At 38.0% G+C, this 23,528-nt stretch overlaps 5 protein-coding genes and 1 pseudogene across 6 annotated transcripts; all 6 read right to left on the bottom strand.

The window, feature by feature from the left end:
* Nucleotides 1-490: 490 nt before the first annotated feature.
* On the bottom strand, nucleotides 491-1,270 carry LOC104778580 (B3 domain-containing protein At1g05920 pseudogene; annotated as a pseudogene).
* Nucleotides 1,271-1,434: 164 nt separating this feature from the next.
* LOC104763831 (ATPase family AAA domain-containing protein At1g05910-like) lies at nucleotides 1,435-8,115 on the bottom strand. The gene is made up of 11 exons (XM_087507958.1): nucleotides 7,942-8,115; nucleotides 7,119-7,382; nucleotides 6,723-6,824; nucleotides 4,803-6,613; nucleotides 4,534-4,722; nucleotides 4,236-4,372; nucleotides 3,418-3,660; nucleotides 2,961-3,147; nucleotides 2,601-2,666; nucleotides 2,240-2,489; nucleotides 1,435-2,063 (listed from the first exon to the last, which is right to left on the bottom strand). Exons 4-11 carry the CDS (start codon nucleotides 5,769-5,771, stop codon nucleotides 1,660-1,662), a joined length of 2,445 nt encoding a protein of 814 aa, XP_087364084.1. The 5' UTR covers nucleotides 5,772-6,613; nucleotides 6,723-6,824; nucleotides 7,119-7,382; nucleotides 7,942-8,115; the 3' UTR covers nucleotides 1,435-1,659.
* A 339-nt stretch (nucleotides 8,116-8,454) lies between these two features.
* On the bottom strand, nucleotides 8,455-11,225 carry LOC104763823 (endonuclease III homolog 2, chloroplastic-like). The gene is made up of 10 exons (XM_087497937.1): nucleotides 10,973-11,225; nucleotides 10,762-10,825; nucleotides 10,599-10,670; nucleotides 10,384-10,502; nucleotides 9,934-10,000; nucleotides 9,720-9,811; nucleotides 9,389-9,526; nucleotides 9,197-9,301; nucleotides 8,994-9,077; nucleotides 8,455-8,821 (listed from the first exon to the last, which is right to left on the bottom strand). Exons 1-10 carry the CDS (start codon nucleotides 11,126-11,128, stop codon nucleotides 8,678-8,680), a joined length of 1,041 nt encoding a protein of 346 aa, XP_087354063.1. The 5' UTR covers nucleotides 11,129-11,225; the 3' UTR covers nucleotides 8,455-8,677.
* Nucleotides 11,226-11,387: 162 nt separating this feature from the next.
* LOC104763812 (uncharacterized) lies at nucleotides 11,388-12,953 on the bottom strand. Its single transcript, XM_087497934.1, has one exon. The coding sequence runs from the start codon at nucleotides 12,904-12,906 to the stop codon at nucleotides 11,512-11,514; it is 1,395 nt and encodes a 464-aa protein (XP_087354060.1). The 5' UTR covers nucleotides 12,907-12,953; the 3' UTR covers nucleotides 11,388-11,511.
* Nucleotides 12,954-13,608: 655 nt separating this feature from the next.
* Nucleotides 13,609-18,309, bottom strand: LOC104763802 (putative E3 ubiquitin-protein ligase ARI5). Of its 2 annotated transcripts, XM_010487186.3 has the most exons (16): nucleotides 18,206-18,309; nucleotides 17,656-18,121; nucleotides 17,375-17,499; nucleotides 17,024-17,129; nucleotides 16,843-16,933; nucleotides 16,398-16,570; nucleotides 16,117-16,221; nucleotides 15,942-16,030; nucleotides 15,668-15,775; nucleotides 15,421-15,511; nucleotides 15,221-15,310; nucleotides 15,089-15,136; nucleotides 14,747-14,818; nucleotides 14,569-14,662; nucleotides 14,354-14,480; nucleotides 13,609-14,095 (listed from the first exon to the last, which is right to left on the bottom strand). In XM_010487186.3, the coding sequence occupies exons 2-16, from the start codon at nucleotides 17,827-17,829 to the stop codon at nucleotides 13,912-13,914; spliced, it is 1,677 nt and encodes a 558-aa protein (XP_010485488.2). In that variant the 5' UTR covers nucleotides 17,830-18,121; nucleotides 18,206-18,309; the 3' UTR covers nucleotides 13,609-13,911. The 2 variants fall into 2 exon arrangements, 1 of the variants encoding a protein (XP_010485488.2); XR_015594950.1 differs by lacking the exon at nucleotides 18,206-18,309 and having other exon boundaries at nucleotides 14,234-14,480; nucleotides 17,656-18,119.
* Nucleotides 18,310-18,952: 643 nt separating this feature from the next.
* Nucleotides 18,953-22,006, bottom strand: LOC104763793 (putative E3 ubiquitin-protein ligase ARI12). Its single transcript, XM_010487179.2, has 14 exons — nucleotides 21,652-22,006; nucleotides 21,458-21,557; nucleotides 21,284-21,377; nucleotides 20,993-21,189; nucleotides 20,773-20,877; nucleotides 20,643-20,692; nucleotides 20,433-20,540; nucleotides 20,275-20,344; nucleotides 20,093-20,176; nucleotides 19,959-20,003; nucleotides 19,781-19,852; nucleotides 19,593-19,692; nucleotides 19,375-19,501; nucleotides 18,953-19,260 (listed from the first exon to the last, which is right to left on the bottom strand). Exons 1-14 carry the CDS (start codon nucleotides 21,909-21,911, stop codon nucleotides 19,197-19,199), a joined length of 1,476 nt encoding a protein of 491 aa, XP_010485481.2. The 5' UTR covers nucleotides 21,912-22,006; the 3' UTR covers nucleotides 18,953-19,196.
* Between the last annotated feature and the right edge of the window lie 1,522 nt (nucleotides 22,007-23,528).

Below are 23,528 nucleotides of genomic sequence, written 5' to 3'. Positions count from 1 at the left end.
ATCAATATTTATTATTGGATTCCTTTATTATTTTGTTGTGTTTTGTTCATAATTATGTCTCCTCATTAAGAAGCTATTTTAACTTATTTGGAAAGAAAGACTTGTTTTCTTAATTGGAGAAAGATTTAGGGTTTACTATATTTTCCAGTAGCCTCCCATCAATATTCAGATTAGATCAAGGGTACTATCAGACGATCACGTAATGCGTTGGAACAAAGGTCTTCTGCATTCTGTTTTAACATGAGTAAAAAATTTGTTAGGCTATAGAAACAACCCCTCTCGTTTAATTTGATTGATCAAACAGAATGTGCCAACATACTAAGACCATCCATGAGTTACGTGAAACCTCGTTTTCAAAATCATACAATCTCTCATATGAACAGAGTATGGTGACCACCATTGAACGAACGAGAAGCTACAAACGACTTAATTTGTGTTTCAGTGAGCCAACAACATCCAAACTTCCTACCAAAAACCCTAAACAAAACCCTAATAGTCCCCCAAAAAACCCTCTTTTTTACTTATTTACAGAATCAACAACAGAGCTAGTCGGAGGAACAAGTGCAAAACAGAGGATTTCACCGGACCTGAAAGACCAAAGACTGATTTTGTCGCCTTGTTTCAATCCATTAGTCTCAACGACGTTGCTCCATTCACCACGCAACACAAAACTCCAGTAGCTGCTCCCTGAACTAGTCGTCATAAACCATTGTTTGAAACCCACGTTCCACTTTTTCGTTCGTTGATCCACAAGAAACGCTCCCACACACATATTCCCTTCGTTAGTGATGTCGTCGTCATCAATCATTCTGGCCTCGTCAAGCGTCAAGAAATCGTTTTGGATTACGTTATTGATAGGGATTGAGAGACGGTTTTGGCGTGGATCAACGTCGTTCAAGTCCAGAGTCTTCTCTATGATTAGTTTCGGATCATGAGTTCCTTCCATGCGACTCATCACCTGAACAAGCCATTCCGGCGGTGTGTTCTTTAGCGTTTGCGGAGGGACGTATTCGTAAGTAATCCTTCTTCTTCTGGGGACGTTACTCAAGATTCTCATCAATATCACGTCTTTATCTTCTGGGACAGTAGTCTTGGGGACAGAAGCAACGTGATGCTCTGTTACTGTTGTATCCTTGCGAAGGCATGCGTGACAAGTTCTTTTTCTTCTGGGGACGTGATCAAAGATTCGATTCAATCTATTTTCTCTTACTTGTGCGACAGTCTTGGGGTTTTTTTGTTTATCCGCCTGTAAATGCAGAGGCAAACTCATCTTCTCCTTCTAGGCAGGGTGAGAAGTAGCTTTAGCGTAGAGAAGAGGAGCACAAGAGTTGCAATATCTAAAATAAACGATTTGAGAGGGAGAGAGAGAGAGAGAGTAGTTGAGAAAATGGTGAGAAGAAACACTATCTTGCCGTCACTAAAATATCGTTCATCTTTTGTTTCTTTTATGGCTCTTAAGCCTGTTTTTAGATTCAAAGGTGCAAGTTCGACTTTACAAGAGGATCCTACAGATAAACTACTTTTCAGTCAAAGAAAAATCCGGATCTTAAAAAAAAAAACAAGAAAAAACAAAAAAAAAAAATTTCTTCTTTCATTCCGTTTTTTCTTTTTTTTTTGGGGAAAATCTAACCTATCGACCGATCAGAGAAAGTTTAAGCCTCAGAAATTCGCCTCATGCTGAGCGAATTCCGACAAAAATCTCAAAATTGAATGCTTAGGGTTGTTGTCATCATCACGAAGCCCTTTGTCCAAAGTCTCAAGAACACCCTTCATGATTCGGGTGTAAAGCCTCTCCATCTGCGGAATGTTGTACTTGTCAGTGCGCTCCATGAGTAGTACCTTTACGATTTCTATTCGCTTTGATATTTCTTCATCCGGCTTAGCAGAATCGCGGGAACAATCACCACTTACTTCTTCCCCAGGACCCTCCTCTTTTCTTGGCTGCTCGCTTTGGTCTTCTTTATCACCATCTGCTGAAGGAGCTGATGAATTTGAGTTGGTCGCTTCCTGACATGGCATTTCTTGGTCTGAATCTTGGTGTTGTACTCTGTCTGCAGCTGAATCTGTTCATCACAAAGTAAACACACACCACGAGCATTGAGAAGTCTCATTACATTACCAAGAGTTTTTCTACATCTACGAATCCGAGATCACAGAAAGTCGAAAGTTTCAGGGAAAGCAAACCATGGACACTTCACACATAAAACGAGAACCAAATCAGTGATTGCAGTAGCATTACCTGTACAGACAGTATCCACGGTTTTCTTGGGCTTTTTAAGACCTTCATAATCTCGATCTAAATTAATCTCTGGCTGCACATTTCGAAGTCGGGCACTGGTTCTAGTAACAGTTCCCATCTGCACAACAGGAGCTAAACCAAGGATCGATCCACCCAAATCATCTGGTATCTGTGAAGGACCACCTTCAGCGGAAATCTTATCACAATATGTTAGCAGTGCTGGGTCCATCTGTGACAGCATCCCATGCACCTGAAACATAATGATAACTATGGCTTCAGAGAACAGCTTTTGGAGGATGATAGACTTGCAGCAATTTTTATGGAAAGTTATATATGCAGTCTAAGAGACTTGCAAACATACTACATCTCGAAGCTCATTGGCTCGACTGACAATTCTTGCTCCAGCATAATCATCTCCATTGTAAGCCTGGATAATATAACCAAAAAAGTTAAGTCAGCCACCATCAAAACATACTTCATAAGAGTCTAATTCCTTAGCATAAATTTAGAAACAACATTCTGTTTGAGAAAACAGCTATATTCCCTCAAATATATCAAATGAAATGGATAATAAGGACAATGTCGACACCACTCAACTCTAATCCAACACCAATAGGTGGGACTCTCTATCCATAACTTTGCTAATGCAGTGACCATATTTTATGAATTACAAAGGTTCTATCACCATGGAAAAGAGATATGTTGTAAAATAGGCGTGCACCTTGGCATTTCTCACAATGAGATCAACATCTTGCAAGAACGGTGAACATGTTAGATACTGCCCAGAATCGACACGCTGCAGCAGAGTAGCCGTATCCATTGGATTTTGAATTATTGAGCGGTAGTTCGGAGCATCCTCGTCAGTAACTGGGAAGTGAAATGCATTGAATCTTTTATCATATAGTATCCTGCACAGATAACAAGAGACAATTTAAACACGCTAATCTAGAAAACCCAAGATAACTCTCAACATTATAGACTGGGCAAGGCTACCAGATACATTTTGAGAGCTAAAATTTAGTACTGTTATATCAGAAACTGTTCATCACTAGACGTCCAGTTGGCAAAAAGTAAAAGGCCTTCTTAATCTAATTATAAAGACAATAATAAAGCTTCAATATGAACTGCAAGGCTTGTGCCTTCAGTTACCAACATATCATGTGCGCATACACATTTACCTATTGCAAACATCTCTGAGACACATACGCAATCGTCGAAGGGCATGCTGCTCAGCTTCCACTTTGGCTTTTATTTCTGCGGGTTTTGGACCAGTAGGTTCTTTTGGAACCTTGGGAAGTTCTGGGAGGGATTGTCGTCCATCAGATTTGCCGTTTAAGCCTGAAATGACTGAGAGAGCAGCTTCAATCAAACGGTCAAAGAACAAAGACCTGTCTTCGCTTGATGATTTGTCCACATTATAGCTGAAAGCAAATGTACACAATCTGAGAAACTGAGTAAATAAAACACAAGCCTGAGGACTATATCATGGACAACCAAAAGAATGAACAAAATTAAATCTGTAATGAGTGTTTTAGGAGAGAGTATGCTAAGTTTGGGAATGAGACCGATAGAAAGGCAGTACCATTCCATATAAATTTTCTATGAACTCCCATGTAATTTGCCATATATATTATATAAGTTCATAACTTAAACTGATCATTACTTGCCTCGTGTTAAGGTTCCTTATGGTGATCAATACCACAATAACCCAAAAAAATTAACTTGATAAGCATATACAAGGGGTTAGCAGCTTCATATATTAACTCGAGACTAACATGCATGTTACTGAGATGAAAGCCTTTTGACACTGAAGGGATGACCAGCTTGCAGAACAAGCTCGCACAGTATACTATTATACTGAGAACCTACTCAAAAACTTGTTGGCTCATAATCAAAGAAAGTCACCTACCAGCTTTATGGGAAAACAAATAAAAGCTAGTAATAAAGCTGTAGCATGGTACTGGACAGAGTGATTCCAAGTAGAGCATAAACTTACACAGATCTATTGTCAAATACTGACTGCTCTTCCATGTCAGATAATTCGCCATAAGATGTAGCAAGTAATAATATGGGTAGATTTGATGGCAATTCTTCTAACAAAGTCAGGAATACAGCCCTAAGCTGTTCATGAGCCTGCAGTCATCAGTAACACGATCATTAGATTGGCAATCTAAAACTCAAGGCAGTTTCAGCTACAACCAACAGGACCACCTAATATATTATATTAAGTAAACATGCAAACGATCTCCAAAAGTAACTGCAGCGAAGTGAATTGGCATAATAAAGACACTTACATTTTCCCACCAATTATTAAACATCGGTATGTAAAGTATTGAAGGTGTTGTTCTCCTAGCTTCACTAAATATATGTACTAGCGCCTCCTCCGGGGTCTTTGCTCCAGGATCGGAAAGGAGAGATGGAAGTCCCAGAGAATGAATAGGAAATTTTTCTAGCTCATGTAAAATTGCAGGCCCAAGATGATCCTGTTAGGCTAACTCGTAAGTGAACTGAGTTCATAATATAAAACTTTCTGATATAATCACAAGAAACGAAAAGCAATTACCAGTCCAACTCCTTCACCACCAAGCAGCAGAAGTCGAGGACGATAAACAAGAGGAATTGAAGATCCAAATGAAAGAATTGACAGCTTTGTCAACTCTGACGACGTGGCTGATGAGGGAAAAATATCTGATATTAAGCTCATGGATTCAAGGAGGTGTCGATGTAAACATGGCAATACAACCGGAGAGAGTGGTCTGGATTGCACAACAGACCCTCTATGGGCAGCAGGAGTAATAGCTGACATTGCCTCTACAAAGTGGCTCTTCTCAACCTTAACCAACCCAACATCTATGGCAAATTTATCATCACTTGTATAAACCTGTGGATATTTTTCACGAAAAGCACGAATGGCAGCTTCAGTGCACAAAGCTTTTAGATCAGCACCACAATATCCTACACAAGTAGCTGCCAGCTCTTCTTTAAGCTCCCTGGTAGGTGGATCCTTCCATTTACGAGTGTGAATATCCAATATCTCTGCTCGAGCTTCGCAGCCTGGTAAAGAAAAATTGAACTCCCTATCGAATCTGCCAGGGCGGCGTAGCGCTCCATCTATTGCATCTACCCTGTTTGTTGCTCCAATGAGAACAACTTGACCACGAGAATCAAGGCCATCCATCAGCGCCAGCAAAGTTGAAACAATAGAATTATGTATTTGTTCTTGTTTGCTAGATCTTACAGGAGCAAGACCATCAATTTCATCAAAAAAGATTATAGAAGGCTGATTTCGCTGAGCCTCCTCAAAGAGTAGCTTTAGTTGTCTCTCAGCCTCACCAACCCACTTGCTAAGAACATCAGCACCCTTTCGCATATAAAAGCTAACTTTCTGTCCAGCTTTTGAAGCAGCACATGCTAATGCTCGAGCAATCAGAGTTTTACCAGTGCCTGGAGGACCACATAGCAGTACACCTCTGGGAGGAGTAATACTGTAACTTGCAAAGAACTCTGGATACAGCAACGGAAAGAAAACCATTTCCTTCAAATCATTAATGTATTCAGATAGTCCACCAATCTCATCAAAATTAATATTCTCATTAATCTGAGTGGCTGTATATCTGCACCTCCTTTAGAGCTTGGCCCAGCAGTCTGAGCACCGGAGGTTAAAGCAGCCAAACCATCACTCTGGTGACCCCAACCAGAAGCTCCAACATTCAACCCCAATGAACTTGACCCATACGTGTCCAAACCCCCAAATAGCCAAGGTGGTCCAGATCTGTTTCCACCTCGAGCCCAGGGAATTGCGGGGCCCTGGTCCAACTCATCCACAAGAAGAGAGTCATCTGAATCATCTGTTCTTGTAAAGCGATGGCGTTTGTGAGGCCGAGAACCACCTCTCCTAGCATCTCTTCCAACCCTTGTGCCCATGCCTTGATGCAACACTCTCCGCGGAGATCTAGGTTGTTGTTGCTTGTTAATTCCTTCTGTAGGCATCCTCCGCACTTCAGCACGGTTTCGCAGATCATATCTCTTCCTTCCCTCCTGCTCTTCATCACCCTCCTCATCATCATCACCATCTTCTTCTTCCTCATCTTCGCCATTACCCTCGTTTTCAACTTCAACCTCATCTTCACCATCATCTACATCATGATCATCTAATTCATTCCCATTCTCAGTTTCATCCTGGCCATCTTTCTCCTCTGATGTATCTTGACCAGCGCCGGATTCTGTTTTTAGTCGTTTGTTAGCAATTGTTTTTGAACGACGAGGACGGAGACCTTCACGCCGTGGTGCCAATTCAGTTTCCATGCCCTTTCTACTTTTTGAAGTTGAGAATTTTTTATTAACTCGATTCCTCAAAGTTCGATATGCTGGACTCTAAAAAAGATCAAAACCCCATTTTCAATAGGCATACCAGTAGCACAGTACTAGTATAATAGCTTTACTTTACTAAGAAGAGCCAGTTTTAAGAGGAAAATATCCTAACCATCATATCTTCATCCTCTGCTCCAGAACTGTCCGTATAGTCCTCAAGATTTACAGAAATTCTTCTCTTCCTTGTGGAACGCCGGAGGTCGGATGCAATTGGCTGCACGTCATTAGCAATGTTACAACATTCTGGTTGAATCAGAGTAAAGATAAACGGTATGCATTACAAAACAAAGGATTGACCAGACGACTTGTCATGTTGTTCCCCTGATACCCTCCGCAGACACAATATTTAGCCAGTAAAAAATACAAAAATGAAGACAAGATCAAGAAACCGATGATCAAATCGATCCACTAACCAAAAATATACTGAAGGGATAGAGGTAGAGCACGATGAAGTGCCAGATACTATATCAGTGATGTAATAAGATAGGAAGAACCATGTAATGCTTACCGTGGCATTGGATGCCCTTGCTGGACGGTTCCCTTTGTGCAGCATCTTTGCAATCTGGGAGGCTGCCGTTCTTGTCTTGGTTTTTCTTTTCCTATTATGTAACGAACTTGGTGAGTAAAAATAGTATGTGCGACCAAACGATTTGGGCCTTCTCCTAAGCCTATCACTGCTTCTAACTGGCTGAGTAACTGACCCATCTCCTTGGCTAGATCGCTTGGGATGCATGGAGAACTGCTACCTCTGATGAGTATCTCCTTCCATAAACTACAAACCCACAATCACAGAGAAAAATAGTTATAGCAAATAACAATTTGAGATTGCACTTTCAATTAAAAATACAACAAGACCCATGATACGTCAAAATAATCCCAGAAGGAATCACACATGTAGAGTAGAAACACTCGTATACTAGAAGAATTGTAGAAAAGAAAGTTTCCACACATCAAAATAATCCCAGAAGGAACAAAACTAACATCCACTCACAGCCACACTCAATCTCGTTACAACATATCCTAATATACATGCATTCATAAAGATAAACCCCAGAAGAGGGAGCCACTAAACCCCCGACTCAAACAAAGCAAAATCATGAACCAAACCCTAGAAACGGAAGCCGTAAATGATCAGTTCAATCAAATCAACGGTTACAGTGCATAAAATACGAACAGATTCTTGCTAATCAACATCCAAACCGAGTATTTATCCGATTGCATTAGCAAATATACAACTGGGCGAGACAATCAACTGAGAAATGAAACGGGAGATAATGCGAAATCGAGAAAGCGTAAAGAGAGAGACGGTAACATAAAGACGAAGGAGAAACCTGAAGATTGAAGAAGGTGAAAAGAGAGAAAGATCGAAAGTGTCAGTGGAGACTGCAGAATTTGCAGGTCCGTCTTCGTTGCTCTTCTCTCTCTTTTTTTTTTTTTTTTTTTTTTTTCTCTTCGAGCGTTTTGTTTTTTTTTTTTCGCTTTTTTTTTTTTCCGGCTGCTGCTTTAATAAAATTTTGTAACCCACTCTTTTGTTTGGACGTAAGTATATCTCTATCCCTACCTCTACTAGTCCGTGCCTCCGTGGATATTCTTTACAAGTTCAAAATATTTCTGCAGTTACTCCCCCGAGTATGTTATATATCATGTATTAACCCCATAACTTTGTTCCATTCAGTAAACACCTAATTTTAATTTTTTATGACCTTTTGAACATGGAATATTATTTAATTTTGGGTTGACCAAAAAAAAGAATATCAGCTAATTTCTATGTATAGGAATTACAAGGTAGATAGATAACTCCAAATCACTTGCTTGTAATGGTAAAACATTGGAAGGTTTTTGAATTATCTTTAAAGCCTTTTTTCTTATCAATCAATCAAAAGTATACTTGCCCAAGTGTCTTTCTTTCACAATGGCAAGTTTCAGTCTATAAGTTATACACAAGTGGGATGTTCTTGCATTCCCCATAAACCTATACAATTTCTTGGGCACTATTTAACTTTTACCGAGGACTAATCACAAAATGGGTTAAAAATGATCTAGTAGGAGAATCCAGAACCAAAGCTACTATGGTTTCTTGCTTTTGATAGGTTTCTTCAATTTGGATGATGCGCTTGGGGTCTCCTTGAAGGCGGAAGGGCAAAGCTCAGTGATACTACAGGTTCTACATCGTGGTCTTAGCGGTGTGCATATCGTTTGTCCGAAACCTACCTGTGTTTAGATTTTCAGACAACAAAAACAGAGAGGACGAAGATTACGTGGGGTTATACAGGTTTCAACCATTTCTATGGCTGACATTTGAATTTGTTTCATATTAATCATAAGTAGATTGTTTTATGTGTGGACATGCATCTTTAAGTTAGAATCTCCAAGGATGACGTACCAACAGAAAGTTAATAGCGACCCATTCTTCTTTTGGAAGCCATTGTTGCAGAGCTACTCTAGTTTCCTCAGGGGAAGAGGTTTTCTGGTCAAGAACAACAAATTAGAGATAGGTGACAAAGAGCAGACGAGCAAACAGAAGATGAGGCAAAATTTCTATCAATCTCATATATATTTAACATAAGCCTGATGTTAGAGAAGCACCTGTTTCGTTCCTGGTTTAGACACCCAACCAAGTCTATTGCAAATACGATGCACATGTGTGTCTACACATATCCCTTGAACATCATTCCAGGCTACATGCAAAACCTATCACAGGACAACAGACGAGACATTTTAAGAACTCTGGGAACATGAATCTCTCTTACAAATCTGAGGAATATGGGCTACTTTTACCAGATGAGCAATCTTAGGACCAACTCCTGGAAGTGAGAGTAGTTCTTCCAAAGTGCTTGGAATGTCACCGTCATATTTAGTTAGACAAATGTTTGCAACTTTCTTCACATGAGTAGCCTTTCTAGTATAGAATCCCACCTAAGAGTAAAGGGCAAACGGTAAGTTTCCATATCGAAATAAAAATGACAACAATTTCCATTTATAGTTTCTCATTCCTCTCCTTTTCATTTCTCAAATACTTCTCATGATAAAAATATGGCAGTATGGGTAATGTGCGAGTCAGTGAGGCCTTCAATTACATGAAGTAAGATAAGTAAAGGGATAATAATACCGGATAGATCAACTCCTTAATGGTTGATTCATCAGCTTTGTCAATGGCTTCGGGAGTGAGAAGGCCATTCTGAAGAAGACGGTCTACTGCCGCTGCATATTAAAAAGTGTTTGGATATAATATCAGGAAACTTAGAGACCCAGATGATATCAGAGATACTGCAATGGCGAAAGTAAGCGTTCTTTCAACATGGGATGAGTAATTCAAATCTCACCAGTAGTTACGTGATCTTTAGTCTGACTTGAAAGAAGTGTTCCTATAAGCACATAGAATCGCCTTTCCTAGAAATAGGATGAGATCAGGTCAAAAGCGAAAACAAGACGGGCAATTTGATCATCTCTCTACTTTTAAACATAATTTGAATTTATGAAATGTGAAAACAACAAAGGCCGCAAGAATCAAGGATAAGAGAATTTCCTAATCGTAAGCTAGCACTTGTTACCAGTAACATAAAAAGGTTAGGGAGTTTTCAAAGTAAACAACGAGGAACTTGGTCCCCAATCTATGCTTAGAATACCACCATGTAATAATGACAAAAAAAAAAACAAATGGGAAGTCATATTTTAGAAAGCAATGAGCATATCACATAGCATACTTCCACCTAAAACCAATAGGCACAAACTCAAAGATACCACATTTCCCACATAGAGTAAGATGTTCCTACCTTAGGAGGTAAAAAGCTTCCGGTTCTATCACGTTCAACAGTGTCAACTGGAGCTACTTCTGAAGATGTCATTTTTCGAATACCCTCGATCACCTTTTCCCAGTCATCAGGTGGTTTGCCTAAATAAAAATTCTATCTTAGGGACATCACATTCTCCATAAAGAATAAATGTACCCGAATTACCACTAAGAATAGAGTGTATCGTCAAAGAAAACCTGATGCTTTGATGGAAGAAGCAGAAGTGCTAGCTTCAGTTGATTTTATATATGAGTTTAGTTTTGACGTCACTGCAAAACAAAAATTCATACAAGAAATGATGCAATGAGTTGAAGGAGTTACTAAATCAAACAAAATGTAACCATAGTTAGTGAGACTTACGAAATGAAGCATATCCATTAGTCTTCTTGTAAGGAGTGTCTTCTATATCAGGTAATGACGTACCCTGCATCATTTACGTAATAAACATATCTTCTTTTAGAGTAGAGTAAAGTGAAAGGAACAATCATAAAAACGAAAACTTTATCTAAGAAATATGGTTTGGTTAAGAATCATTATCATACTCGAAGTAGAATTTTGAAATTACAATTACTTTACGGAAATCTTTTTCCAAGGGCTCCAAATCTTCCTGCTTCTTCAGCCTTTTCTTCCTTGAAGAAGCTCGGAGACCGGAAGTGGAATCATCGGAACGAGGATTTAGGGATTCTGCGGAGATGCATCGTGTAGATGAGTAATTTCGGCGATTCATAGCGTTTAAAACACGACCGGCGATGGAAAATTTTGAAGCGGCTCCGCTGATGACCCGATTTTGTTTTTTTTTGTGTGTTACATCCAATTTCAGATTGAAAAACAAAAATACTTTTGAATTTTGTTTATCAATTTATCAAAATTAATTTTTTGACGATATTTATTTTTGACATTATATATATATATTTATAATAATGTAATAGTTGGTGAGTCTTCTGAAAAGAGCAGGTGCCACTGAGACATGCACCATGTAGGTCGTGTTTTTATAACACTGAGAAGTTTGACTGGTTTGATATATATTCCTCCAAAAATGCTCATACAATCAAAGTCAGGGTTGTATTCTTTTTAGCCTGCAGTTCTACTCAATGATAATCTATGGTGGTTTTAAAGAGAATCATCGAACAAGAAAGTGTCAGAGTTAAATTCTGAGTCTATACCCTCTCTACCCTTGAACTCACCTAGTCCCACTGCCTTCTCTATTGAGAAATCATTCATCAATGCAAAATCGTCTTCCAGCATAGTCTTGCTTCTGCGGTTTATGAGCTTACTACTAGCTGTTATTTCCACTTTGGCTCTCTCTGCTGCTGCAATCACTCCTTCAGCCACTTCAATAGGTACAACCTTTGAACATGTTTTGCTCGATTTTCTCAACCTTGATGGCAAACTTTTGTTCCTCTTCACGCAGTTCCTGATTGGCTCCTTCTTGATGCTGTCATTTTTCATGTTGCTGCTATTGCTGGTACTTCTTTTGAGTTCTGGAATCTTGGATGCGTTGGTTATAGGTCCACTGAACACAAGCTTTCTCTTACTACCATCTTTAAGATCTAGTTTTCTTGCTTGGAGAAGTTGTGCTCTCATGGATCTCGGAGAGCTACCTGCAGCTGAAACTTTGGCATTCAATAACTTCTTTCTCCGAGGTGACATTGAGAAATGCTTCAAGATATCCTCAGGTCTCCAGTCAAATCTCTGTTCATATGGCCAGAAAAGCGGCTCATCAACATTACTACTGTGCTTAGAATCCACACTCTCTGCACTTTTCTCATCCAAACTTTCCTCATGAGCCAAAGAAGTTGCTGTCTGATCCTTCGGACCAGATGGCAAATCAGAGGAGATTGTCAGAGCAGGAGAAGAATTCCCTGAATCAATATTTGTACCTGAAGATGGTGAAAAGCTAACTTTCTTTCCATGTGAACTATGAGTAGAAGAATCAAAAAGAACGGTGAGATTTGGAGCAGAACTAGATGAATCTTTCTTCTGAACGTTCTCTGCATTGCCTTTAGTGTTCCTTGGGATCCTGGGACGGTCTTTAGTGGAACTTACTTCTTGATGATTCAGAGAAAGGGAAGATTTGGCAAGGTTTGATAACCAAGAGACTACACTCTCATCAACCGAGAAACGGAATGAAACAGATAATCTCCGTTCCTCAAGAAGAGAAGTAGGAGATCCACAATCTGAAGATAACCAAACTGAATCACTATCATCAAAGCTTCTCCATTTTCCAAACTTCTTATTCGTCCCACCACCACGATCATCAATCTTTTCCCTTCTTAGTTGTGGTGTTACACCACCTGATGGTTTGATCCTTGTTTTGTTTGTGACATCTGAAGTCTTCTTCGTTGCAGGTGGCCTCATGGACTCAAAGTTTGTAGAACCTGTTGATTTCGATCTTGGAAGCAACTTCGGTTCACCTGTTGCATTCTTCTTCTTCCTCATGGAGAAAGATGAAGCCACTCTCTTCACAAATCCCTTAGATCCATCTTTTTCAATTGTGAAAGCCATTGAAGTGCCCAATCACTTTCTGTAAAACTTAGCCTCAAAAAAACAAAACAAACAAGATGTTTCAAGTAACAAGCATTGAAATTATAGGTTGAGGAGTACATGTCGCATTCAATTATAAAAAAAAAAAACGTAGATGTATAGATAATGACACACAAACCACTAACTTCTTGGAGAATTTGAAGGAGTCAACACAAATAAGCTTCAGAGAAAATCAAAACAAATAGTTGACTATTGCGTTAGATAGAGAAGATATGTGTTTCGCGCGTTCTTACGAAGGCAACAATATAAAACTTTTAAGTAGCACAGAAGGTTCTCTTTGACCTTTGCAGTGGGTGCGTTGACCAATGTCAGGCTGACATGCCAGCATTTTGTACAAGAGCCAAATGTCGCTTTCTTATAACAATGTATGTATTGTATGTATTGACCATACGACTGTATTACTACTGTGACCCAGATAACATTCCATTATTAAACTCACCTTGATCTCAGTGTTCACAAATAATTACTATTGTAGTCTGTAAAGATTTACTCAATGCCCCAAAAAATTTAACTGATTTTTAACTTTTTTGAGCTGTTCTGGACTCAATATTACTGGCAATTAATGTAAATATCATAGTAGGTGAGAAGGATTAACAAGTAACAACACAAAGGAGGTACCATTTGCTGTTCACCTCGATAATGTTTTCAGACAAGAGACTTCAGTTTGGTTTGCAGTCATTGCACTAGCAGGGCAAAAGGCGAAAGCCAAAGTAACAATGTGCAAAGTTCTTTTATACTATACAATATTGAGGGCAAGTAAAATCTATCATGAACCCTTAATTGAGAGAGAGACAGTTCACTTGTGCGTGCTTGTCCCTCAACAGCCTTCAAACTCAAGAGGAGTCTACTCAAAAGTATTGTAAACCCCAAACCTTTCTCCAATTTGCTGAACAAAAGTATTTTCTTTATCTTCCAAGAAAATCTCGACCTTTGCGAGGTGGCATCACACCGCCTTTTTTGGAGATCTCAGTTGTCATCTGGGTTTCTGCTGGACCCGCCATTTTTGGAGCTTCCTTTACCTTTTCCACCGCCTTTTGTCTTGCTAGAAGATTTAGAGTTTGTTGATTTGCTGCTAGCAGCTTGCGAATCCACATCAGCAAGCCCATTCTCCAGAGCTTTCACCAGATTCTCGAAGTAAGTTTTTGTTATGCTGTTTATACAGATAGAAGAAGCCATTGGGGTTAGCATTCCATATGGTTGTTCAAAGTCTCAACTAAATCAGCTAAACCTACATGTCTACAACAGAGTCTGACTATAGATGCAACAACCGATCTGAATATAGCAAAACCTTACGACTATATAGACTCATTTTAAAGTCCACACGGATTCTATATTGATCTGTCTGAAAAGCTTATGTCTTCTCTTGTTCTGTACTACACAGCCGGATAGATGTAAACAAGACCATCACCTGGTTAGACCAGTTAATTTTGTCCGGAAATGATTGAATTCATTTGTAGGGCCCTCTGCATTTTGAAACGTCTCTAATTCCTTCTCTACGCATTGGTGGAGCCTCTCCAAACCTGACTCAGCCTCCCCTGATCAGATCAACAAGAGAAACTTCAACTTCAAAGGTTCACTGACACAACTTACTGTTACAGAAAATCTACAGATGAGAGTTCTGACCTTGCAAATACTCAAAAAATGGCCGCTTACTATTATCTGATAGATAGTATCCATACGCATACGTCCATTTCAGTACCCGTCTGCATTCAATGATCTGCAAAAGTATAAATTATATGAGAGAACATTCAGAGAGATGTTGTACACAAATCTTATTTCTCTGAAAAATTTAGCTGTTAACCTGGAGCCACGCCTCTGGAATAAACTTGAGCTGAGATTCTGGTGTGCACTGTATGTCACTAAGCTTCCCAAGCTAGCAGAAAGATGAGAAAAGTTTGACATTAGCATGTGAGAAACTGCCAAAAACATTACGCTCAAACTTCTACATAAGCACCAGAGATGCAAATCAAGACACACAAAGTAACAACAATGAAGTCTCTAATTAGTTTGGATACAATTTGGTGTTGCAAATAAAAGCAATGGGAATAGCTACTAGCTCACATCATTCTCCACTCCAGAGAAGAACTAACTATCATTCGGTAGATAAAAGTATAAAACTGAAAATAAGATTCGTAATTCTTACCTTCTCTGATTGCATTTTCTGCAGATCCCCCATAGCTTTTTTCCTCGACTGCCAAATCACTCAAAAAAGTAAATATATATATGATGGAAAAGACACAAATGACATAAGAAATCAAATAGAAATTGAGCATACCAGTTGATTGCTTGCCCAGCGTTCATAGTAATGAGTGTACCTCTCTAGCGAATTTTTTGCCATTTCTCGCCTCTTCTCAGCCTCATCATACTAAAACAGGAAAATTTTAATAGACATCAACAAAACAATATTGACAACCATCAGCTCAAATGAGTGCACAAAAACCCACCACAGATGATCAAATAAGTACGAGGTCTTACCAATCCTTCTTGCTTAGCCGCCTCATACCGGTTGCAGGCATAAAAACCACCAGTTCTTTCCCCGTGCTCTGTCCATGCGTTAAGGCAAAGCCTAAAGATTCAAATAAAGATATACTCATTAGCACCTCTTTCATTTTTATCACAAGATTAAATCCTAAGATGACAGTAACAAGCTTGCAGTCCAACATTGCAGAGAAAGTGTAACAACCAAACTAAGACGCCTTCAGAGATGGGGACAAAGCATTACCAACAAAACTCATGTTTACAAGGCGGTGTGCATGTCATGTGCATACAGCCATGATTCTTTTCAATTGGCCGCTTACACCTTGGACAAGGCTTCGAATTGGCAAGTATCCTGGGATGACGAGGCAAAATAAGATTAGCAAGTAGTAAAATGAATTAAAAATTGCATGAAAAATGTCATAGCTACAGAAGTTTTCAAATATATTTCTTCAGCGAGATATATGGTAATAATAACCAGAAGATGAGGGAGCATGAAGATGAACAAAAGGAGCATATACCAATTCATATTTTCAGATTCAGCGCTGTTCTTTAGTATCCATTTTGCAACTGTCTCACAATCCACAGGACGGTGAGCCTCTTCAGCACACTGGAATTTCAGATTTATCACAATTCCAAAATGACTATACAAGCAAAAGAAAGAACATTAAGAAGGCTTTGACTCCAAGTACTTACATTCCAGCAAAAGCTATGCGAACACAAGCACAGAACATCATAACTTCCAGACCCGGCAGCAAATTCAATTGCATGCTCACATCCTGGGGCAGGACACCACTTCATCTGAAGCAGAAGAGAAAATAGGAGCAACATTAAAACGAGACAAGCGCCATATCATACACACAAATATAGATGACAAAGTACTTCATAGACAGATAGAAAGAACTCGCAAGAGCATCAAGTAGTTCCTGCTCACGTGAAGATATGCAGTTTGATATATGTTATCTCGGAAGCCTTACCTCTCTGTTGTCTTCAACAAAAGATCTAAGAAAGTATCTACAATACTTCTCCTTGTCTTCCTTAGAGGCCAATTTATCGATCATATCTTGACCAATAGCAGCAGGACAAGAAGGGTCCGGACATTTTAGCATCAAACATCCTGGCCCATCATTGATGGTTGTGCTTATATAACCTATAAAAGTGCAAAACGGAATGTATCAGAAAAGAGATGTTTTAGCAGAAAAAAAAACAGTATATACAAGTTAAATCCACGCAATCCAGGCATGGCAGAAACTAAATTCATAGGAAAATGTATTTGAAACAATGTCACCGAAATGCTAACTAGATATAAACTTAGATAAATCCAAAAAAAAAAAAAATTCAACAGTCCCTGTTTCCAAAGATGCTAGAGATGTAAGCATCTTTAGACAAGGGATAAAAAAAACAACATAAAGATAAACGTACCCGTCCAACATGTAGCGCAGAAAGGATGACCACAAGAAACAGATACAATTTCCTCAAGAGGGTAGGAGTCAAAGCATATTCCACATGTAAGCTAAACATCCAATCAATGCGTCAGTGAAACATGATTTACCAAGCGATAATTACAAGAAAACAATTATGAGTTGAAAATTGAAGAAATTACTTCTCTGCTACGAGGTGTTGGAACAACAGGTCCCTCTAATATGCCAACAGTTCTCCGAACTCTCTCCTCATCCGCAAACCATTCATCATGAACTTTACTAACAACCCTAAAATGACACATTGCTCAGAGCATTAGGAAACTAGAGAAAGCACACTAGTTTGGAGATCTATATATGTTCACAAAGAACCTATATAGTCCATTTAATAAAGCAGATCAAAAGAATCTCAATGAAAGAGAGGTCGTTTTGAAACAATTCGAAGATAAACAATATCGTATATTAATCAAAAAAAACACACAGGAAACAGCAAGAACTAAAAACAAAAGCACACAGTATGTGTCAAGGGAATATACCAGTGATAATGAAGAAGCAAAATACTCGCTTCGACATAGCTTAAAGAAAGGACCAGAGAAACTTGTCCAATAACATCCTTCTGTTGTCTGCGAATATCTTCTTCCTTGAGAACAGCATAATTTATCTGCAAGCATACGTCATTACAGTCAATGGTCACAGTAAAATAAGAGCACAAGTGAAAAAAAAAAATCCAAACTTTAACAATCAAATAAACAAAAGAGCCATAGACCAAACCAATCCTCCTAAACAAAAAGACAAGTAAGGAAGAAGTGGAAGCCACCTGAGAGCGAAGCGAGGCGATGATGGCGGAATCATCGACGGTTTCTTCAACGAGGCCGTTGTAATTATCAACATCACTATCGTTGTTGTCATCATCGGTACCGCCGCTGTTATAATCATCATCATCACCAGAATACATATCGTAGGCATCGAGCATATCGTCTTCGGAATCCATATGATCAGCCGCTCTCAAACCCCTCTCTTTCTCGCTGGATTAAAAAGTAGGGTTTGGGGTTTCTTCCAAAAAACTAAAAAAGGTTGCTGCTTTATAGGAAGAGAGAGAGAATCGCAGCAAGGGAAGAGAGTCTGATCGAGAAATTGGTCGAGCTCGATTCTGGATCGCTTCGCTGGGGTTTGCGATTCAGAAATCGAGAGACTCTAAAGGATGAGATTATATGGGACTTGTACCACTATTGGCTTTAGTTGTTTTGTTTTTTTTTTACTTTGCCTTTTTAGTAACCCAACAACTACAAAAAAAAATAAAGGTTAAATTTCTATTAGTAATTTTTTTTCTGTTTTTATCAAAATTAAAAGTCTATAATTGTACTTACGAAATTGATTCTTTACAAAAAGAAAATTGTCCCTTTTTTTTCTTCTTTTGACAACATGACATTTTCTTTTGTGAAGTCATTATAGTAATGTAAAGAAAAAAATCATTACAAGTTGAGTATAAAATCTAGGAGAAATTCAATGTTGTTTTAAGCTAATATGAAAGGTCATTATTCATTAATAAACGTTATCATAACGTCAATTGTTGTCAAACAACTTGTGAAAACGAAACTTTTTAGCCTGATGGCCCTGATCTCTTCATCAAAACAGCAATCAAGATTGAAATCGTAGAGGTATCCATGAAGCCAAAACTGAACCGTAATTGCGTTCGTGTAGAAATCAGCTAAAGTTATTTGACTAGTAAAATGAAAACTTTTTATGAGTTTGAGTATTTAATATGGGTTGCAATTGAGGCCAGGATCTGTGGTCGGCTTTGAGCTGTGCATCAAAGGGTGTGTTGGTCCCTCCCTCCTTACATAGAAGAAGTTGGATGTAACTATCAAAAACTTCTATGTCCATGTGTCTATACAAACTGGCCATTGACAAACTTGAGATTGATAAACTTATTGCAGGTTAATTATCTCTAATCTCATTCTCAAATTTGTCAATGGCCAGTTTCATTCCCAAGATCTCCAAACTCTTTTTGGCTAATTTATCTTACTTGTTTTGCTAGAAAAATAAACCCTCAACTTTGTGTTGACATTGCCGAACCAGTTTCAGCGTTAGTCAAACCTTAGTTAATCTTTCAATGATAAAATGGTGTACCTTTTGACTCACCGAATATTTTTATTATATTCAGTGAATTCAAACTTTTTTTTACAATAGTTATTTTAAACATTAGAAATATGCATGTACAAGCAAGTTGATATACGAAAACAACAATCTCTTTAAGAAAAAGAGACAATTATATGTGTAGTAAATAAACTGGAAATCAAGAAAATCGTCATGAATATGTCCCGAACAAATAGCGTCCTTTCTGAAGCAGAGACAACACTATTCACTAGCCAAGCCATTCTCTATGACTCCTACTAGATTCTCGCAGTGTGCTCGCGCTGTGCTGTTACGAAGCAAAAAAACAGTGAACTGAGTTTTAGGTTTCAATTAACTGTTGGATCTTGCTTAAAATACAAGAAAAAAAAAACACAACGAGGGCAGAGAAATTGAGTAAAACCTAGTTAGTTGAGTTAACTTGATGCGGAAGAGATGGAAACTCTCTGATGGTCCCTCCGCGTCAAGTAACGACAGTAGGTCAGTCTTTACACAGTCATCGAGCTTGTCCACAAGAGACTTTACATCAACTGAGAGACAAAGAAAATTATTAGTTTTCTTATAATGCATCAGTTTCAAACTGATCAGTATGCATATATGCACACGGCCGAAATTACAGACCTTGCATTTGATTCAGTAAGTTTTGCTTCCCGACCTCATCCTCTCCAAGGTAATATCCATAAACATAAGTCCATTTGAGGAACCTTGTACATTCTATGATCTGTATCATGTATGCATCACCAAAGTTATGTCGGAGACCAAAACAATATTATACATAGGTTTCTCGCACTAGAGTTACTTTTGCTAACCTGAAGCCCGGCTTCTAGGATGAACTTAAGCTGCGGTTTGGTTGGTAACTGTGTGTTACTTAGATTCTCAATCTGCAAAAAAAGGATTTTAAAAAAGAAACACTTGATTCAACTTTAATCTACAGAGACTAAAACAGAACAATAATTAGACAGCATAGAACTCTCTTTAGTCTCTTACAAGAGTGTCTAGATTCTTCAAGTTTGCTTCTGCTTTTACCATCAACTGCCCAAAAAACCAACTCAAAAGAAATCAATGCATATTTTTGATAAGTGAATAATGGATTTGAAGTTGATAAATAAATGCATATATACCGATTCATTACTCTTCCAATTTTCATAGCAATCTTTGTATCTACTATCTGCAGCAGATTCTGCCATTTCCCCAATTCGATCACTCTACAAAACATCAGAAATGGTATATAAAAGATCAATAAGAACTATATTGGTTATCACACAAAACCATGACTAGCTCTCTTCAATATTAGATAGAGTACCGAGACAGCATAGAAGTCACAAATATATAAATCGTCTTCCCCATGTTCAATCCAGTCGACAGGGCAGTACCTTCATGCAGAGCAATTTCAGTTTAATAGTATCATCACAATAATTAACCACAAGACACGGATTAATAGAAGAATAAGTGTATTATTACCAATAGAACTCATAGTTACAAGGCAAGCATTTCATCTTCAGAGAATTATCTTGATTTTTTTGGATCCGTAGCTGACACTTGGGACAAGGCACCGTAATTTCTTGTACCCTAAAATCATAAATCCAAACAAGACTAAACCATTTCAGAAATGTGAAATAGACCTATCTTCGGTTTTTTTTTTAATTATCATCAGAAACGTGTATTGCTAACCAATTTGCAGCAGTTGTACAGTCCAGAGGACTGTGAGCGTCCTCCTTGCACTGAAGCTAAGAGTCAGTATACAGTAATAGAAACTTGATATTAAAACCAAACTGATCAAAGGTTAATGAAAAAGACTCACATTCCAGCAGAATCTAAGCAAACGGAGACAGGAGACACTGGAATTTGCAGAATCAGGACCAAAATCAATCGCATAACTAGACCCCCGGATAAAATGCCATTTCATCTAAATACCAAAAAGAGAAAAGATAAATGAAACCTTATAAGAAACACATGCATAGTTCATAGTGATCTCTATTATCTATCTAAGGTTGTTTTCTTAATGCCTTTTTTTTTATTACCGTTTTGTTGTTGTCAACATAAGATCTAAGGAGCTGTTGATTGTACTTGGACTTGTCTTTCTCGGAAGCAAATCTCTCAATCATATCTTGACCAATAGAAGCAGTACAAGAAGCGTGGAGACCAACAGGAACAGGACATTTCAGCCTAAGATTCCATTCAGAAGGTAGATATTCATTGATGATTTCGTTGATATGACCTATAAGTTACATGTCATATCGATATAAATCAGGTGGTCGATTAGAAATCAAGAACAATAATTTGATTTGAACGAGGTAATTATTTATGCATACTTGTCCAGCAGAGAGTGCATATACGATGGCCACAAGAGGCCGATGCAAAGTTCTCATGTGGGGGTGGTGAATGGCCACAGACTCCGAAAACAAACTATACCAACATTAAGGGATCTTGAGTTAACTAAGTACAACTTAATAGAAACATTTGAATTCAAAGATTATAATAATTACTTCATCGTCATCAGAAGGTGGATCAAGTTCCAATAAGCCGACGGTTTCTCTAATTTTTTTGGCATCAGCAAACCATTTTTCACAAATATCATTAACATCCCTAAGTAGATTAAAAAAAAACAGAGAGATCAAGAAAAGGATTTCTTGTAGAATAAGACAAAACAAATCATAGAGACGCAGTTAAAAAAATCTACCAGCTCAAGTGAGAAAGCAGAAGTGTGGCTTCAGCTTTGGAGAGGGAAGTAAACTCTGAAACTCTCTGAATGTCAATTTTCATAAGCTCTCGAATATCTTCCTCTGACAGAACAGTTGCATAACGACGTTGGACTGATGATGTTTCTTCGGTCGTCTGACCACCATCTTCTAAAGCTGCGTCGACGTACGAATCATCTGCTTCCGGCTCCGATCGGATTTCGAGCTCACCCAGACTTTTGACCACGGAATATTTACCCATACGAGAGAATACACAATGAGAGAAGAGAAGTATTCACGACGTTTTCACCTTTTTATAAAATTCAACTAATTAGAAGACCATGTCTTTGACGTTTTTATATATATATTATAGATGTGAGAAAAGTGTTAGCAATTTCCCTTTTGCTTTTGTGACAAGCCATCTCTTTAATCCCCTGTGTGTTAGATTCTGATGATGTCTTTTTAGTTAGTACATTCAAATGAGAAGTCACACTTGTTCTACTTCCCTAAAACGAAGAGTTTATTACCGAAGACAACTGGATACGTTTTCAAACAATATGAGATCTGATCGGTGATAAGAGATGTAACTACATAGAAATTAATTTATTTCATAAATTTGTTCTTTTCACATAACGTATACGCTTTAACATAGTAAACACAATATAGTCACATTGGCCATGTCAATTATCACTAGAGATGACAATGTGAAATTCCCACCGCTTTTATTATTTATTACTATATCACAACTACAAAGATTCTATATTTATAATTTTTAAGACGACTAATTTGGATTTTGATTTAAAATAAGTGAGAAAACCATATACTACTAAATATTGGAAAAGTTTTTATTTTTGGGGTCAACATGGAAAAGTCAGACACATATACAGTATTTTGACCACGTATGCAATTGGGAATATTGTAAGTTTTCCATTAATTTCCTTCTAAGAAAAGAGTCTCCCTGCAGCGAGAATACGAAGAGGGGATGAAAGAAAAGAGAAGGAAAGATCAAGGAAACTATATAGCCTCAATTAAAACCAAATTGAGTTCGTATGACGTCAACCCCAACATTTCAACTCTCAAGCTGAGTCGTTGGACTGACAGATCAGCATCCATTAGGCATCACGGAATCTACGACTAAATGGGGGTAGAAAAATCAAATAGAGTAGTAGTAGTTCGTCGGACTAAGGGCTACTGGTCTCTCCATGTTGATTATAACATAAACTCCATCTATTGTTTGTAAGTCATAGACTCATAATCTTAGTACTAGTATTTGTTTATAATAGTGTGTTGTGTCTTTTTTTTTTTTTTTGTCAAACGTGTGTTGTGTCTTTTATGATTTTATTTTATAGTATAGTATTTGTTAGTTGTCGTAAAAGTGACGTGTGTAATTTTTTAGGGGCTAAAGGGCTAAAAAGCCGAAAGCGTTAGATCATGTGGTTCCCACGAGTGTTCCCGTGGTTCGCAGCCTCGCACCACGAGTGCAAAAATCAATAATTCGCTTTTTTAGAAAGAAAGAAAGAAAAAAAAACCTTAAATTGGTTATTGGTGATTCCTAAAACGAATAGTGTGGTTGATACCAAATCACCCGATATGAAATATACGATTAATAAAGATGAGCTTTGAACATAAACAAGAGAGAAGAAAATGCAATGTTCTTCATTTGCAAATGATATATATTACAAACATGATTTCAGTTGTTAATAATAAGATATGCATGGAAAAGGAGAAATTAAATGTAGAAAAAAAATGGGTCGTTTCAAATTTCTATCCAATCGGCGAAGGCTTTCATGGTGACCATATAATAATAATTGAGAGAGGAGGAGAGAGCTCAACAATAATTGGATTGTGACGTTGTAAATTTCTCCGCCCACTTAAAAAA

This window comes from Camelina sativa, chromosome 3, assembly GCF_030686135.1.
Source record: "Camelina sativa cultivar CO46 ecotype springtype chromosome 3, ASM3068613v1".
NCBI classification, from domain to species: Eukaryota; Viridiplantae; Streptophyta; class Magnoliopsida; order Brassicales; family Brassicaceae; genus Camelina; species Camelina sativa.
The sequence above is the reverse complement of the archived record's forward strand: the minus strand, read 5'-3'. Positions and strand labels throughout refer to the sequence as shown.